This window comes from Eurytemora carolleeae, unplaced genomic scaffold (genome assembly GCF_000591075.1).
Source record: "Eurytemora carolleeae unplaced genomic scaffold, Eaff_2.0 scaffold1018, whole genome shotgun sequence".
NCBI lineage: Eukaryota > Metazoa > Arthropoda > Copepoda > Calanoida > Temoridae > Eurytemora > Eurytemora carolleeae.
The window spans coordinates 57364-75072 of NW_019396933.1; the positions used below are offsets into that span (position 1 = coordinate 57364).

Sequence of the window (17709 nt, forward strand, 5' to 3'; positions counted from 1 at the left end):
ACCCCACTCCTACCCCCACCATACTTATTTTTTACGTATGTTTGTTTTTTATTTGCCGAAAGATTGTTGATTGATTTGTTGATAATTGATTTATAGACTGATTAATTGGTTGATTTGTTGATTAATTGATTTGGTGATTGATTGATTGGTTGATTTCAGAATGTTGATGATCGAATGTGGGAAAGATTGTCCACTGGAAGCTAATTGTGCAAATAAAAGGTAATTTTATTTAATGATAACTTCGACCAGCCAACCTGCCCTCAGGTCATGTTAGTTGCCACAAAAAATTTGCGCTTGACCGCTTTTTTTTAACGACGGTTTTATTGGATACAGACAGGCAAGCCAAATAATATATGATTATTGATTAGAAGTGATGTATAGTAGTTAATTTTATTGAATCCCAATTTGAAAACATATTTTTCAATAATAATGAGTTCTTAATACGAATTTATCCAGGGTTTTATCAATCTGCATTATCAATCTTCTTAGTAATGTCCAGGCTACAGAATAAATATTGTAATGTCTAGGTTTCAGAATAAAGAGAACGCACCGATAGAAGTATTCAGAACAGATTGGAAAGGATTTGGTGTTAGAGCCACCAAACATATTCAAAAGGGAATAAGACAATTATAAAACAGTACCGAATTAAACTTTTATTGTTGCTCTATCAGGCGGCATTTATTCTACTCAATTATCAAACAATATAGCAAAAAGATTTTCGCGAATCTATAAATTTTTCTCTTGTGGATTTTGAAAAATCAAAATTTTTGGGGGCAAAATTTAAACTCTGACCAGTGACTACCCATAAACCCATAATGAAAGTTAGTCAAATAAATAACTACTATTTTCTTAATTTCTCAATTTAATTTCTTTTTAAGATGTGGACAATTATTTTATTGTTTTTTTGAATTGTCTGGTTTGAAATAGGATACGTTTATAATGGAATATGTTGGAGAAGCGCTGGATCATAAACAATTCAGGAATAATATGGATTTTAAATATAATAATAATTAATTATTCTTTTCAAACAGAGTATAGAAAAATTCCTGAGAAATTGAAAATTCAAGTAATTTCCAGTTACATTTTTCTTCTTTTTAAAATGCTTATCTCTCATCCTGAAAATGGGCTGTGAAGAGATGTGCCAACAAAACCTTGATGTATTGATGACCGAGAAATCTAGTAATTGTAGCCGCGGATTTTCAAGAAAGTGACCCGCGGATTTCATAATAAAGCAAACTGTTCTTAACGTATACTTCATTTGAATTTCTCTTTTGAAATAAATAAATTTTCATATTATTATATTATTAAAGACGCCGTGCAAAACAATATTCAAGAAACAATGTGGAACATTTCTATTTTATGGCGCTATCTAAAGATTGTTATGTTGATGCAACAAATAAGGTAAACGTCGTATATTGACATCAGCATGTTATAAGATGACAATGACAAGTTGGAAATATACAAATTTCGATGAACAAAATGTAAAATTGATTAAGTATTAAATTATTCCATAACTGGCCGCTAGGTGCTATCAACTAGCTTTGTAAGTACAGTAGGATTCCTTAGTTTTGTTTAGTTTAATACAATCTGTTTTTTTAGGGAAATATTTCAAGGTTTATTAACCATAGCTGTGATCCGAACTCGGTTACCCAGAAGTGGATGGTCAACGGTGAGCTCTTGTACACTCTCATGTTCTTGTTCTTGTTCTAGCTATTGATCTTTCGTTTGTTTTAACTCTTGTTCTTGTTTCTTTTTACTTGCTATCTTGTTGTTGTAGCCCTTTTTTCTAGTAAATATTTTGTTCTTGTTGTAACTATTGCTCTTGTTTAAACTCTTATTCTTGGTGTAACCCTAAATTACTTGTTGGAACTCTTCTTGTAGTAACTATTGTTCTTGTGGTTTCTCTAAATCTTGTAGTAACTATTGGTTTTATTTACTCATTTTCTTAATGTTTAATGCTAACCTTGGTTCTCTAACATTAAATCTTCTGTAACTTTTGATCTTGTAAGTCATGTTTTCGTCTTAACTTACGTTGTTTTTCTTCTTACACTTGTCATGATTTTTCTGTTGTTACTTTCTTGTCATATCTTGGATAGTATTCGATGTGGTCTTATCCTTGATTCTTGTGATTGTTATTATTCTTCTCGTTTACGATACGAAGTTTATCATATATTTTTTTATTGTTAACAAATTTGTTTGTAATGTAGGAGAGAATAGAGTTGGATTCTTTACAAAGCGTGATGTTGAGCCCGGAGAAGAATTAAACTTTGATTATAAATATGAGAGATACGGACAGGTACGGGATTTATCTCTTAGAACAATTTTTCTATCCTATATGCATGGGTTTGGTATAATCGCTTAGCTGGGGGAAATAAAAGATTTTTTTTAAATTATGAAAGAGGGAGACGAAACCTCCTGTTTTGATGTCCAGGTTATAACATTAACTCCCCACCCCAAGAGAATCAAAAATCATTCTTGAAAAGAATAATTCTTCTGAAAATTAATTTTTGATTTTAAAATTTTGTTTGTCAAGGCTGCTCAGAAGTGTTACTGCGGAACCTCTATATGTCGAGGATGGTTGGGTCGAGAACCAGCCTCAGACTCTGGTATAGAGGAGATAGAGGAGTGGACAACCTCGGAGGAGGAGGACGAGGAACCTCAGGTTAATATTTCAGAAGGACACGCCATTATTGTTAAATAGAAAATTATATTTTAAGATGGATTTTCTTCACTTTAAATTCAAAATTAAATCTGTTTTTGTTTAGAAGGATGATATCCGGAGTTTGAAGGAGGAGAGACGGCGGGTTGAGAAGAAGGAGAAAAGAAGGAAGAGGGAGAAGGAGAGAGCGAGGTGGAGAGAAGAAGAGGAGTGGGAGGAGGAGATACAACGCCTTTCCTCTTCAGGGATTAAGAATAGGATTCAGACCATTCATCTTTGCAGGTTGGTTCATTACAGGGTTATCCACAAAGGATGAGACTTCAGAGACGACTGGACAAAATTTAGGTGGTCGTTCCCTTGTATTCCCATTTCCCTGCAACTGTTAACTAGTTTTTTTGTTGTTGCAGATAAACCTTCTTATCTTCAGGTTAATGGTTAGAGCTGGTCAGGTTGAGAGTAGGTTAAGATTACTCCAACTTATCTGTACAACTGATAAACCTTGTTATCTCCAGGTCAATGGTTAGAGCTGGTCAGGTTGAGAGTAGGTTGAGATTACTCCAGCTGATCTCTACAGCAGATAAACCTTGTTATCTCCAGGTTAATGGTTAGAGCTGGTCAGGTTGAGAGCAGGTTAAGATTACTCCAGCTGATCTCTACAGCAGATAAACCTTGTTTTCTCCAGGTTAATGGTTAGAGCTTGTCAGGTTGAGAGTAGGTTGAGATTACTCCAGCTGATCTCTACAGCAGATAAACCTGTTTTTTCCAGGTTAATGGTTAGAGCTGGTCAGGTTGAGAGCAGGTTAAGATTACTCCAGCTGATCTCTACAGCGGATACACCTTGTTTTCTCCGGCCATGTTAATGGTTAGAGCTGGTCAGGTTGAGAGTAGGTTGAGATTACTCCAGCTGATTTCTACAGCAGATAAACCTTGTTTTCTCCAGGTTAATGGTTAGAGCTGGTCAGGTTGAGAGTAGGTTGAGATTACTCCAGCTGATCTCTACAGCAGATAAACCTTGTAAAAGACTATTTCTTGACTACCAAGGCCTCAGGATACTCTCACAATGGATGCAGGTAGAAATTCATTTTAAATATTTGGGCAATTTTAAACTTTTTATTATTTTGATCAATTTCTGAGATATCGTATGGACCCCTATCTGAAGCCAATGCTGTTATATTCATCTTGTTAATGAGTTTTGATTTTCTATATATTTTTCTTGATTTTTTGATTTTGTTTTTGCGAAAAAATGCCCCAAATGAGTTGATTTCAGATTTCAGATGCCTTTTTCTTAAACGTCATTAAACTCTGTTTTGTATATATAAATGTTTTGCACATTTTCATTAATTTTTACTCTACTTTCCACTTTTTTCAGGAGATTTACCTTTAATCATGATAGGGGCCGAATTTTTTGAATTGGAAAGGTCGCTTAACTATCTCCCGCCTATTCAAATTCAAATTTTAAATCCTTGAATTCACGAATCTCTAACTCTGATTCAGTGATTCAGGAATTGAACCCTCGTCGGTAGTTCAAGGACCTCTCTCCAATTCAATAAATTCCGTTCCTGATCTATTAAAAAGATTCCTAATATGTTTTAAATCTAGGATTTGGAATGGAGTTTACAAGATCTTAATTTTAAAATTGAAATTGAAAAACTTCTGAAAGAACTTCCAATTCCTCACAGGTAAAATTTTTATAGAGTTTCATTGGCTGAATTGGAGAATTAAACGATTTTTAGGGGAATATAAATAACTTTTTGGGAATAAAACTTCCCTTTTCATGTCAAATATTTATTTGTTTCCCCCAGATCTTCAAAATTCATTAATTCTTAAAAATATACACACCTGAATATTACATCATACTACAGTTACAAATTGTTAGAATTTGACGAAAATTGAAGAATTTGACGAAAATTGAAGTCATAATTTCTAGTTTCTCGTCAAGCGCCTTAACCTTAACCTTCCCTTTGAAGCATAGCTTTACATAATTGTACCTCTGTTTTTTCCTTTTTTGTTTTATGATTTGTGAACTGTTTTCTTCACAGTTTGATTTATGTTTCAAAACAAATATGATAATAAGAAACTTCTATTCAAGCTACTCAAGTAATTTTAATTCATCCCTCTCCATTTTCGATTAAAAATTATGTCTGATCAAGAGTGCACGAGATATCCATGATTTTCCACTCGAAAGTTTATCATTTTTATTTGGAGTGACTTGCATATTTCTGCTTAGAAACAATGGCGTAAGAAATCTTCCATTATTGATTTAACAATGTGAATCTGGAAAACTACACTACGGCAGCTCCAATAAGAATTAAAAGTATTATTTTCTGTTTGTTTAGAACGATGTTGAAGGACAGTAAGGTGTTCTCTTCAATGGAGGTTTGGTCTGTAGCAACCCCTGTCAATCCAAACCCAATTATCAGCTCAGGGAACAAAAATAAACCTAACTCTGCAGACCTCTCATCCAGGTGCAACTTTATTTTTATGTAATTATAAAGATGTTTTTTTTTTAATGTTGGACTTGTAGTAATGCCTTTTTTTACTTTCACAGTTTTTGGGCTTTTCTGTGTTTACGGCTTTCTAGGGTTCCCTGAATATTTAAAATTCGCCAAGAACGGCTAAACCGATCGGACCCTAAGGGCTATGGCTGGTCCGAATTAAATGATGTTGAAAGCATCAAAAAAATATGCTTTAAAAATTGAAAGTTCGCCAAAAGAAGTAAAATAAAAAAGCCTTTTGATCCACTAATGGTTAATTTGTTTACCAAATTTAGTGAGTTCTTAAAATTTAATTTCTAGATCTGAATCTCCCAGTTTATCCGGCACAGCTGCCTCCCATCCCCTAGCCTCCACCTCTAGTGAGAGTGCGCCTCAATCAAGCAATAGTTCTCCTATACCTCCTAGTTCCATACAGAGTATTGATATGGAGATAGATACTTCTAGTCCTATACAGACTTCCAGGTAGATACTTCTAGACCTAGTCCTATACATACTTCCAGGTAGATACTTCTAGTCCTATACATACTTCCAGGTAGATACTTCTAGTCCTATACTTCTAGGTAGATACTTCTATAGTCCTATACATACTTCCAGGTAGATACTCTTAGTCCTATTCTTCCAGGTAGATACTACTAACTTCTTATACACACTTCAGACTTTCTAGTGGGATTTTTTATTTTACATAATATACTTTATTAAGAGTTATTACTTTTTTATAAAACCACTTCAAAAGAATGTTAATGAAAAAGAAATGATAACGATAGGATCGTTATTAAAACGGTTAATAAACGATAATTTTTTTGCGTTAAGAAATGATTCTAAACATTTTTAAAATACCTGAAAACGTGTGACTACCTGCCTATCTATCTATCTTGATATATTCTCTCACTGTTTACTTAACTAGGAATACATTACACACCGGCTAAATTGCGATATTTTAATCGTTAAATTAAGGATGGGGGAAATGTGAAATGTTTAAAACAATTAATTGTTTTTGAATAATAAAGATTTTTTAATAAAGTATTGATAGATAGCGAACTTTAATAATGCCGCCGGATTCAGTTTCACGTATATTTAGTTTTTTTAAAATTTATTTTATAAAGGGACTGTTAGCTTATTTTAAGTAGTCCTCAGTTTAAAGAGTTCAAACATTACCGTTCACACCGTTATTTAGTAACAATGAGTAAGATTTTGTCTTTTCAATTGTTTTTGCTGTGTAAATCCGTAAGAGAAACCGCAATTGTAAATAAACAAGGACATCGGCTAGATGAAGCCTTTGAAATGGGCTTTTTACTCTTTTAATGGATTGTCAAGAACTAAATAAGACCGTTCCTTCTTTGTGTTTTTCCGTCCTAGTCTTTAACCTTGTATTTCAGGTACATAGAGGAGGAGGAGGATTTGTACCCACCCGGAGAAGAACCTAACCGGGATACAGATATAACAGATACGATAGCTGATCCTGATATTGTAACAGTTCCAGACTGTGAAGATACAGATGATGATATTCAGGTATTATTCAGCAAATCTATATTTACAATTGGTTTCTCTCAATCAGACAGTCAGGGTAAACTCTTCTCTTAAAGGACTGTTTATTTCAGTAGATTTCAGGAGACCTTTCTTTACAAAAAGACATCATACCGTCTTAATTAAAGTGATATATTCTGATTTGTTTTTGTTTCTCAAGCAGAAATCCAAAATTCTCTACTTCTTTTAGAATACCACAATTAAAAATGACCAATTTTTCAAACTTGCAAACATAAATATCTCTTTAATCTTTATCTAGCATAGCTTAAAAATCACCGAATTCGGGCATTCCCCTTTAATCAAAGGAAAGGTCACTTCGATCAATAGGGAGAAGTATTATATCATATCTGTTCGGTTCCTTAGTAGTACAGCAATTGTGTAAGAATGCCCATTATTACACGGTTTAGGAGAAAAATTTTCAATATTGTTGGCTTCCTAGCGTTTAAGAATGCCTATTCTTACATTGTAGGTGTAGAACTTTCATTCTTTTACACGTGTAAGAATGGAAATTATTACACGGTCAGAGCGTGAAAGAAGGAATATTCTTACAAGCTCCAAGCATTAAGGAATGGAAATTATTTCACGAGTTACAAGCCGCTCCTTGTATTGATGTTTTCAACATAGATATTAACTTTTAATCATTTTGTACTGACAGCATTCTCACTTACCTTTTTATTTTATTAAAACATGCAAACTTATCCTTTTTATGCAAACTTACCTTTTCATGCCCACTTACCTTTTTATTTTATTAAAACATGCAAACTTATCCTTTTTATGCAAACTTACCTTTTCATGCTCACTTACGTTTTTCGTTTTTGGAAGAATTAAATACCTTAATTCGGGAATTTTCATTTAAATCTTAACCCTAGTCCGACGGAAGAGTGGGAGGGGGGGGGATCAGTAGATTAAGGAATACCACTACTATTCTCTACCTCCTCTCCATCTAAAAACTCAGGGCATATTCAAAATGCTATATTTAAATATAGATAATTTCTTTTCGTTTTGATCATGATTGATTTTTATTCAGGTTGTAGAAGAAATAGGTAACCCGCGTTCTTCTAGTTCCAGATCCAGCTTGAACAATATGAAACTTAAGGAAATTTGTCACTTAACTTAAGGAATCCCTTTTCACTCGTATTACCCCCCCCCCCCTCTCCCTTCTCCTTCTCCAATATGAAACTAGAGAAAATTTGTCTCATTTAATAAAACCCTTTAAACCAGTGCTTAGGATCCGGAACCTGATCCATTGGTGCCGGACACGTTGGATCCGCAAGATTTTGGCTTCCTGGATTCGGATCCGCAAAAATATGCAGATCCACGGATCCGGATCAAAGGGGATAAAAATCAACAAAAAACTGCAACAAAAAAAATACTCTCAAACCTCAAATCTGAAAAATTGAAAAAAGAGACATAATAAAAATTTCTTGATTTCTGAATGGTTCATCAAGTTTTAGCATACAAATAAGCGAAAAAATAAGACAAAAAATTTGAAAATTCTGCTTTGTTAAAAAAAAAGTCAGTAAATTTAATGAAAACAACCTGAATCCACATCCATTTTTTTCCAGTGAGGATCCAGGATCCGGATCCGCATCAAAATTAAATGGATCCTAAGAACTGCTTTAACTCATTACCCTCTTTCTTTCCTCCCTTCCCCTCCTCCCTCTCTTCTCCCTCTCTCCTTCTCCAATATGAAACTAAAGGAATTTTGCCACTCATCTAAATAAACCCCTTTTAACTTTTCCCCCCCCTCCCCTCCCTTCTTCTGTAAGAATATTAAGAATATTAGAAAATATAAACTTTCACTTAATATTGTTGATTTTAAATCTCAAAGTTCTTACCTAGTCTTTATACATTTTCAGTGTTAAAACAGGAGCAGATGGTTAAAATGACATAATTTTATCCTGCATAAAAATCCTGTTGCGTAAAATACACGGATGTCACAAAAAATGAATTTATTTGTTAAGTGTACTCGTGTGAAGGTTGTTGGTGTAGACGAAGTTGAAGGTTTCCATAAACATGAGGATGCAGGAGAGGGTGTGGCCAGGGTTCTCTCCGCCCAGGCAGGAGTGGGCGGGGATGAGGAGGAGGAGCAGTTGGGAGATATCCTTGTTCTTCCAGTACATAGGAATATATACATAATTAATTACATTTTAGATTTAGCAAATGTTGCAATTCATTATTCCTTAAACATCATATTCATTGATTTTTTTCAACGTCAGATTTATTTTTATACAAATCATAGTATTTCTTACCTTAATTAATTGATTCATTCCATTTTCTTAGTCATTAAGCTTAAAGCAAGCAATCTGTATTGATTTTGATTTTTTTCTCAAAATTTAAAAAAATCGTAATTTTATGAAACTTGTTCAATTGTTTAATCAATTAACCAACCTCTAAATTCATTCAAATATTTTTATTACAAAACTTTCCCTTTAATACCCTGAAGTAGTAAAGTTTTGATTATTTTCATTTTGTTTTGAGCCCCCCTCACCCCNATCTGAATATTATCTGATTGTGTATTGATGTTGAAGGGAGGGTATCCCCCTGACAGAAGAGGAGGAGAAGGAACGAGTAGAACTGATCTCCAAGGTCCGCCTGGTTCAGCTCCGAGCTAAGGAACTCCTCCAGGTCTGGAACCTGCTCCAGGAGGTATTTAAGATACCGAAGAAGGAGCGACATAAGCTCCGGGTGGAACATGAACGTGAGGCGGATCGGCATTTTAGCCAGGGCTTCCACAATCAGCATGCATTAGGCAGGGGCTACACAGAGCACAGGGGGATTCAGGAGATATCTAGAAATCAAACATTTACCCCTGACAGGGGATCACATTATACCCCGGAACGGAGTTCTCATTATACCCCGGAGAGAGGTTCGGAGCGGGGAAACCGTGGCTCATGGAACAGATATCAGCAGTCAGGAGGTCATGAGAAAGGACGGAGCGGAGGAACGGTTGTGCCACGAGAGCGAAGAAATCTTCGTTTAGATGATAAGACTGGGCGTCTTTGTTTATTCGGACTTTCTCGTGAAGACCGGCGGACACTGTTCGAGGGAAAAATCGCCGAAGAGAGTCGGCAGAAAACCCTTCGAACTGCTATAGAGACCAGGCATGCGCAGTGCTGTCGTCTCCTTGGACTAAACCCGGGCACTACACCGTTGTTTGACTCCTACCCTGACTACTACCTAGTAGGAGATCGATGGTTACCAATGCCTTCTGCTCCAGAGGATTTAACCTTACCCTGGGTTGTGCCAAACATGGCTTGTTTACCATACGATGCTTATAGACCTGAAGATCCTAAGTTTACGAACCCCCGGGATATTTATCCTCCTGGAGTCTGTCCTCAGGAGCCTCCTCCTAAACCCCGTATCATTAAAGTCCCCGGAGCACAGTCTACTGATCTAGAAGTAATGCTTTACTATGAAGAAATGTACAAGAAAGCTCCAAAATCCCCGCCTTCATCTCCCTCCGCCGAGCGCGCAGTAAGTCCTAAATCCACCAAGAAAGTAATCCCTCCCTACCCAGGTCACGTGATTTATTCCGCCCCGGATACCATTATTTTTGATCCTGAGACATTAAGAGCTCCGCCTCTTCCTCCTGCCCCCCTTCTCCCACCCACTCTACCCGTCCCAGACTTCAGCGTTAAACCTGAACCTTCTCCAGGACCAGGGCAGGTTCAACCTTCTCCTAGACCTCGGGATATCCAACCCTCTCCTAGACATAGAGATATACCTCCCTCTACTCCCTGCTCTCCTCTACTCCAACGCGACCCATTGCTCCAGGATGAAGATACTCCCCGTAGCTCGAGGAAGGATGGAGCAGAACGGAGAACTAGTATGGAGGCTAGGATACTGGAGAAAATGAAGATTCAATTGAACCTGAATAAATCTGATCTTGAACTCTCTCCAGACTATAGATCTCCATCACCAGTCCAATATAATGATAAACGGTAAATATGGATAAATATTCCCGCATTTTTACACTTTTTTATTCTCCGGTCTGGGATCAACTGAACTTGGTAGACTAAGTTAAACCACTTCTCTTTAACTCGAGCCGGTGCATAAGAAAAGCGTTTCAACTATGTCGACGTTGTTCCACAACTTTTTCATTCATCAAATGTGTTTCTTGGAAAAAATTCAAATTCGCTGTTCTATGAATCCTTGTTTCTATTTACTTAGTGAAAACTTTTGAATCCAGAACCTAATTCAAATGTTATTTCTAAATATGTTACTAACATCTACTAATTTTTTGTGATAAGTTTAAAACTAGTTATTCTGATTGAAGTCGAAAAATACTTAAATTTTATAATTTACTGAGAAATCATATTTCACTGTGTTGTAATTTTGGACTAACAACCATTCATGATTTTATTTTCAACTAATCTAATAAAGGAATATACTCTATTCAACTAATCTAATAAAGGAATAAACTCGATTCAACTAATCTAATAAAGGAATATACTCGATTCAACTAATCTATTCAACTAATCTGATAAAGGAGTATACTCGATTCAACTAATCTAATAAAGGAATATACTCGATTCAACTAATCTAATAAAGGAATATACTCGATTCAACTAATCTAATAAAGGAATATACTCGATTCAACTAATCTAATAAAGGAATATACTCTATTCTAAGTTAACTTTTTGTTGGTATCTACAGACAAGAAATTACTGTTTTATTATTTAAGTATTATCAAAATTATGCAACAGCACAATGTACAATGCACATGCACATATTCTTGGTTTTTATTCAGAACTTATTTCCTACCTTTCTTAAGGCTTCTGAACTAACATAATCAATTCATTAATTTTATTTTTATGTTACAGTTCATTGACTTCAAATATTCGCTCTGTCAGTCCGCCTTCACACCTTGTATCTCCGCCTTCAAACGTACTGCGCCCTGTGTCTCCGCCAACCATGCATCAGTCAACTCCCTCCCGGCCTCACACGGCGGAGAGCCAAGAACCAGTTCGCACGCCACGGCGGGTTCCGCCGAAAACCATAGATTTTCTCAATTCCGTCCCGGATACTGAAATTCCGTTTCCCAAGGAGCGTCAGAATGAATTGGAAATTTGTGACGCGTCCCGCCTTCTTTATGACGAAGATTCTACATTCAGCAGTCCCGCGGCCGGATCGCGAACAAGGAGTCCAGTTCGCGGTATTTCTAGTTTAAATGTTGGCGGAGAGACGGCGAGTATTGTTATTCGTCTTCCTAAACGATGGAAGGTAGAATATTATTCAAATTCTAAAAATAGTGAATTTAAATTTAAAAAAAACACAATCAAAGTTTTTGGCGATTTTGGTTGGGAAAAAATTGGACCTGCAAGTTTTTGTCTTTTTTAAAAACTTTTTGCACAGAAATGTATTGCCTTTCCCTCAAAAGCGTTTGTTTCGCAAACCTAATTTGGTGTTTTTAACATATCTAAATTACTGATTAATTGTTGTTTGATTTTTCAAGAGGTGACCAGGGGGGGGGGGGGCAAATAAATTTTATCATATTTTGAGTTAACAAGTGGAGCAATCTCTACATACCTTTTTGTTAAGTTGAAGTATTTTTTCCCCCAACAACTAATTTATTTTCAGGTTTGCACTGATGGTGAGGGGCGTGTCTACTACTACCACGAGGAGGAGAGGGTGGCACAATGGGAACCTCCCACTCCAGAGCAGGAGGTAGAGGAGGGACAAGAATATAATCAATATCAAGAAACTAGCGGAATAGAGGAGAAAATGGAGGAGGTGGGAATAGAAACCAATTCTACAGATGAAGAGGAGGATGAAGAGGAATCTGATGAAGAAATTAGATATTTCATTAATCCTTAAATATTTTAATAATCCTTAAATATTTCATTAATCCATAGACATTTCATTAATCCTTATATATTTCATTAATCCTTAAATATTTCATTAATCCTTAAATATTTCATTAATCATTATATATTTCATTAATCCTTAGATATTTCATTGATCTTGAGATATTTCATAAATCCATAAATGCTTAATCCCTAAAAATATTGTGTTTAGGGAAAGGAGGAAGGAGAGGAAGGAGATGAAGGGGTGGAGGATGTTTTAATAAATCAGGATCAAGATCTTTCAGCAAGTGAGAAGAAGATGCTGCTTAGGATCAGAGACAGGTTGGTTGGTTGGTTGGTTGGTTGGTTGGTTGGTTGGTGGGTTGGTGGGTTGGTGGGTTGGTGGTGGTAGGTTGGTAATGTGCAGTATTTAGGATATTGATCCGTTCGATCCGCAATATTTTGGCTTCCTGGATCCGGATCGCTTAAATAAACGGATCCAACTTTCAACCAGAAACTGTAAAAAAAATACTGATTTCACAACCAAAATCCGAACTGTTGAAAAACCGGGATTATTGAAAATTTCCTTATCTATGAATGGTTTATCTAAGTTGTAACATAAAAGTTAGCGAAAAAAAAATTTAAGAAATATGGGTGACCTGTATCCGGATCCGGATAAAAATGAAACTAAGCCAACTTTTTGATATTATTTTTTTTAACATTTTGCTTTTATATAAATGCGCAAACGGAAGTTTTGTCAACTTATAGATTTTAAACAGCTTTGAGTTCTCCCATGATTCAGCCGGCTTTCCAAGTCAAAATGTAAGGTAAATCTGGCTAAGGGGGTTAAAGAGTTTTGATCAGACATTCTAACAAACTAATACACAGAGAATACTGGTTCATATTATAAACTAGCATGGGAACCCAGCTTTGCCTTGTGATCTATACAATTTTTCAATATTAACTCTATCCCTGTGGTTATACTATTTACAACTAGTTATTTAATCAAACATTTTGGCTTCTGAGATATAATAGGAAATACAAACAAACAGAGATACCTACTAAATGTTTATATATGTCTAGGTCACGTGTCAGTAAAGAGGAGCGTAGTACTATCCGTAAGCTAAAGCGACGACGTGAGCGTGAGCGCCGCGAGGCTGAGCGAGAGCTAATCCAGGCCCGGTATACCAGACACAGGGAAACCGGTTTAGTTGAGGAGCACGTGGTTCCCAGGGACAGGTCCAACAGCGCCTGCTTTAAGGAGATCAGGGAGAGATTAATTAATAAGGAGGAGGTTCTCAGGGAGATTGATAGAGAGGTAATTTTTGTTTAGAATAATTTTTTTAGCCAATTTTTTGCTTCAAATATTTAGATTTTGGGAATAATTCATATATTATATATGAGTAAATGTTGAAAAAAAAACTTTTTCGTTCTGTTTTAAAGGATTTAATTTGAAGGAAAATAGTCCATTTCAGAGGGGTGTGTCGGATTCACAATGGTATACCCTTTAAACCTTCAATCATTGTGGAAAATGTCGTTGTTTTTCTAGCTTTCGAGATTTTTAATTCTGACAATTTCTGATACAATCATATTTGCCCAAGTCGATTTATCTCAATTTTCAAAGAGAAGATATTGGATATATTATGAATTTTTTATCAGACGGATTTAGGAGTACCAGAAGTACTAAAGAATGCGCGAATTTTAAGTTCGTGGTTAAAAGTTCTGTAAAATAATGAATAGCTACTTAAATATTAAACTTTCTCAATTTTAAATTTGAATTTCCCGGAAAAATCTGAAGCAATCAGAGAAAAGGATTTACGGAGAATATTACATAACCATCGCTAATCAGCTGTTCTTACGTAACCGAAAACAAAACATACAACCGTTTTTTTGGGTTTACATCCAAAAATTAATTTATCTAAAACGTGAAATTTCTTTAACAAGGTTTTCACTTTTAAATATATCGTTAAGTTGAATGCCGCTTTCTCAGCTGCAGCTGAATGATGATTGAATAATAGACAAAAAGGGAAAATGCAGGATTTCAAGATAATTTAAACCTCTGTTTAAAGTTTAACTCGTCGATTTCGGCGAGTTAAATATTTAACCACAGGGTTAAATATTTAACCTCACGGTTAAAGTTCAGGTTTAAATTAAGTCAGAAGTGGCATTTAACCATGAACTTAAAATTTAAAATTTAGACTCAGGGTACATTGAACATGCATTCTATACTTGTAGAGTCACATCAAACAGTCCTTTTAATAATCATTATTTTAGATCCGTGAAGATGACCGGCGTGAGATCCAGGAGCGCGCTGAACAGGAGAGATTGCGTGCAAAGAAGACCGAGAAGGTTAAACGTGAACCAGAGACTGCACTCGCCGATACATCTAGTATACCCGCCCCCCGCCCTGCGCCCAGGACCACAACTGCCGCGGCGGACACCTCGATGGATCCGGAAAAGAAAGTGCGGGAAAGATTTCTTAAGGAGATGTCTGCCTGGATAGTTAAGATTTTAACTCCATACAGGAACTCATTCAATTTAGTCATTTCAGAAATTTATTTCAATTTAAAAAATAAATATAATTCCCTTTCTTTATCCATCCCTTATTTTTATTCCTGCTTTTAATTCTTAATTCCTGAATTTCCCCAATTGATACCTCTTAACAATCCCTTGCATTAATCCCTTTCAGTTTTCAATCGTATTAATCTCTTGTCTCGTCTTGGTCCCACCTAATAACCCCTCTTAATAATATATGATTATTGATTACCCATGAAGGATAGGAATTTAATTAGTTCACCATTTTAATAATATTTAATTGAATGTTGATGATATAGGAGTAGTAAGGGTAGAGGACAGATAAAATCTAGCGAAGATTTTAAATATCTCGCTAAAAAGGTAATTTTCTTTTCTTAAAGGGAGTGACCGGCTATGTAAGGTAGTTGGACTGAGTATGCAGTGTTGTGGAAAACTTCTTTCGGATTCATTTGAGACATTTTAAACTTTTTAAAGATCTGTAAATCCTGAGTTTAAGCGCAAATTCGATGTTCAAAGCTCCTACTTCGGTTGAAACGTTTTCAGAATTAGTTTTTTTAATTATTAAATAACAACAACGAAAAATGAAGTAAAAATTATACAGTAGTCTAATTAGATGATTAGGAACATATTTCTCAAAAGAAATTTCTCAATAAATCAACGCTCAAATCGATTATTTTGCTTTCATTATTATATTGAATTTCTTATTTTCTTTGAAATTATTCGCAGATTTCTTTAAATTCTTCAAATGTCTTTCAATAATAATTCTAGAAAATCTGCGAAAATCTTTGTCAATGACGAGAAACTAGAATAATGAGATAATAGAAACTAATAATTGAACAAGATTACTTATTTTAGATGAAAAGATTATTTTTTATTTTCTCAACATGTTCCTATACATGACGTCTGTAGTTTAATGTAGAACTTTTTTACATTGTATGTCGACGTTATTTAATATTTAAAAAAAAACTAATTCTGAAAACGTATCCACCCCCAAAGTAGGAGTCATGAACATCGAATTTGCGTTCAAACTCATGATTTACAGATAGTTAAAACGTTTAATATGTCTCAAATGAATCCGAAAGAAGCTTTCAACAACACTGCATACTCAGTTCAACTACCTTACATAGCCGGTCACTCCCTTTAACACTGCACAGTGCAAAAGGGGCGGCTTATGATATTTTCCAGAGGGGGAGGGGGGGTAATTGAATTATTGCTTGGAAGGTGAAAACACATTTTTATCTATGCTATCAAAATTTATTGGCTAGAAGGTGCCTGCTCTCTTTTCATGCTCTCCTAAATTTTTTCAGGGGGGACATCCCCCAATTTTTCAGGGGGGGCATCCCCCAATTTTCCAGGGGGGGACATCCCCCAATTTTCCAGGGGGGGCATCTCCCTATTTTCCAGGGAGAGGGATTGCCCCAAATTTTCCAGAAGGGAAGTACGGACTTGCCACTGCACGTGACACTTTAGTCCAACTAGTACCGTTACAACACATTTGAGTTTAAAACAGGAATAAAACTACTTTCTATATTATATGTGCAAGTATGTAATATGCAACGAGGTTATAGTATATAGAGTGATGAAGTACGCTAATCCTTTACTAATTGTACAGGCCATGAACTTCACTCCCAAAGATCAATCTGTATATTACAGTACCCAGGGGTGATTTCTGAAAATATTTAAATGGAGAATTTGTTTTTCATGTAACTATTAAAATCTACTACTCCTTTATCGTGTGCAGGATTACATTTTCACAGGAAGACGAACATTACAATCTTTTACAGAGCAATATTTCATTGTTAATAAACTGTTCTGAGAAAACTGAGTAAAATTTAAGATACAAAACCTACCCATACAATTGTACTCCGAAAGCGTACTGCATATTTGATGGTTGTACTGTACGCATATGCCATGCTCTCTTAATATCCTTTATCAGTAAACTATCCCAAGTGTACACTCAGGCTAATACACAGGGAGAGGTAGCTAAGATCCAGCCACCCTGGTATCGTGTCAATGTGTATACCTAGAATTTTTTTTTTAATTTAAAGTTTTAGAGAACATTGATTGATTTTTGGGCTACTGAAAAGGTGGAAAAATTCAAAAGTTGTTAACATCAATAAATGATATTTGATTATTCAAGGATGATGAAAATATTAAAAAAGATCTTTCTTTCATATTTTTAATATTTTAGTTGAATCACTTGATCTACAAGAAGGAGCGGGATAGAGTTCGAAGTATTGAGGAACTCAAGATCACGGACAAGATGAAGAACAAGGCAGCGGAGTACATCAAGAAGAAGATGAATACCTACGAGAAGGAATATAAACCTTCTCCTCATAGATAAATGCAACGTGAGAAGAGCTTCCATTGATTCGGGATAAATCCAAATCCACTAATTCTCGAGATCAGCTGTTCCTATTATATTTGATTATTTAATTTCGCGGATTCTGATGTTCACAATTATTTTTAAAATCCGTAACGTCACGACTTAATTTCTGTTAATGGTTGGAATTATTAAAAAGGATAATTTCGACACTAGTTCTTGAAACTTATAGCTTAATTGTAAAGCAGTACGCTATACCGGGGGGNGGGGAATGCATGTTATACTTTACAAGTCCAATATGTTAATTATCGATAATTGCATTTAGCTATTCTGTTAAAATGTTCACTGAAATATACTGTTAAAAAACTCACACACGTGATTATT

At 35.3% G+C, this 17709-nt stretch overlaps 2 protein-coding genes across 2 annotated transcripts; both read left to right on the top strand.

Annotated features, from left to right (window-relative positions):
* Window positions 1-157: 157 nt before the first annotated feature.
* Window positions 158-12781, top strand: LOC111710256 (histone-lysine N-methyltransferase SETD2). Its single transcript, XM_023484324.1, has 19 exons — window positions 158-219; window positions 528-615; window positions 928-980; window positions 1311-1401; window positions 1600-1669; window positions 2208-2296; window positions 2534-2662; window positions 2766-2941; window positions 3600-3729; window positions 4259-4338; window positions 4996-5124; window positions 5455-5616; window positions 6531-6663; window positions 7706-7774; window positions 8658-8803; window positions 9210-10622; window positions 11505-11904; window positions 12262-12474; window positions 12697-12781. Exons 1-19 carry the CDS (start codon window positions 161-163, stop codon window positions 12697-12699), a joined length of 3633 nt encoding a protein of 1210 aa, XP_023340092.1. The 5' UTR covers window positions 158-160; the 3' UTR covers window positions 12700-12781.
* On the top strand, window positions 12700-17695 carry LOC111710257 (ribonuclease Y). Its single transcript, XM_023484325.1, has 5 exons — window positions 12700-12809; window positions 13551-13785; window positions 14742-14992; window positions 15302-15362; window positions 17194-17695. The coding sequence occupies exons 1-5, from the start codon at window positions 12787-12789 to the stop codon at window positions 17344-17346; spliced, it is 723 nt and encodes a 240-aa protein (XP_023340093.1). The 5' UTR covers window positions 12700-12786; the 3' UTR covers window positions 17347-17695.
* Window positions 17696-17709: the final 14 nt, after the last annotated feature.

What these genes read in the sequence shown, in the direction of transcription:
- LOC111710257 (XM_023484325.1), top strand. Translation starts at nt 12,787, where the DNA reads ATGCTGCTTAGGATCAGAGACAG. An exon ending in TCAGGGAGATTGATAGAGAG is followed by an intron (nt 13,786 to 14,741) that starts GTAATTTTTGTT and finishes TCATTATTTTAG; the next exon opens with ATCCGTGAAGATGACCGGCG. An exon ending in AAGATTTTAACTCCATACAG is followed by an intron (nt 14,993 to 15,301) that starts GAACTCATTCAA and finishes TTGATGATATAG; the next exon opens with GAGTAGTAAGGGTAGAGGAC.
- LOC111710256 (XM_023484324.1), top strand. Translation starts at nt 161, where the DNA reads ATGTTGATGATCGAATGTGGGAAAGATTGTCCACTGGAAGCTAATTGT. An exon ending in CCACCAAACATATTCAAAAG is followed by an intron (nt 616 to 927) that starts GGAATAAGACAA and finishes GGTTTGAAATAG; the next exon opens with GATACGTTTATAATGGAATA. An exon ending in ATGTTGATGCAACAAATAAG is followed by an intron (nt 1,402 to 1,599) that starts GTAAACGTCGTA and finishes CTGTTTTTTTAG; the next exon opens with GGAAATATTTCAAGGTTTAT.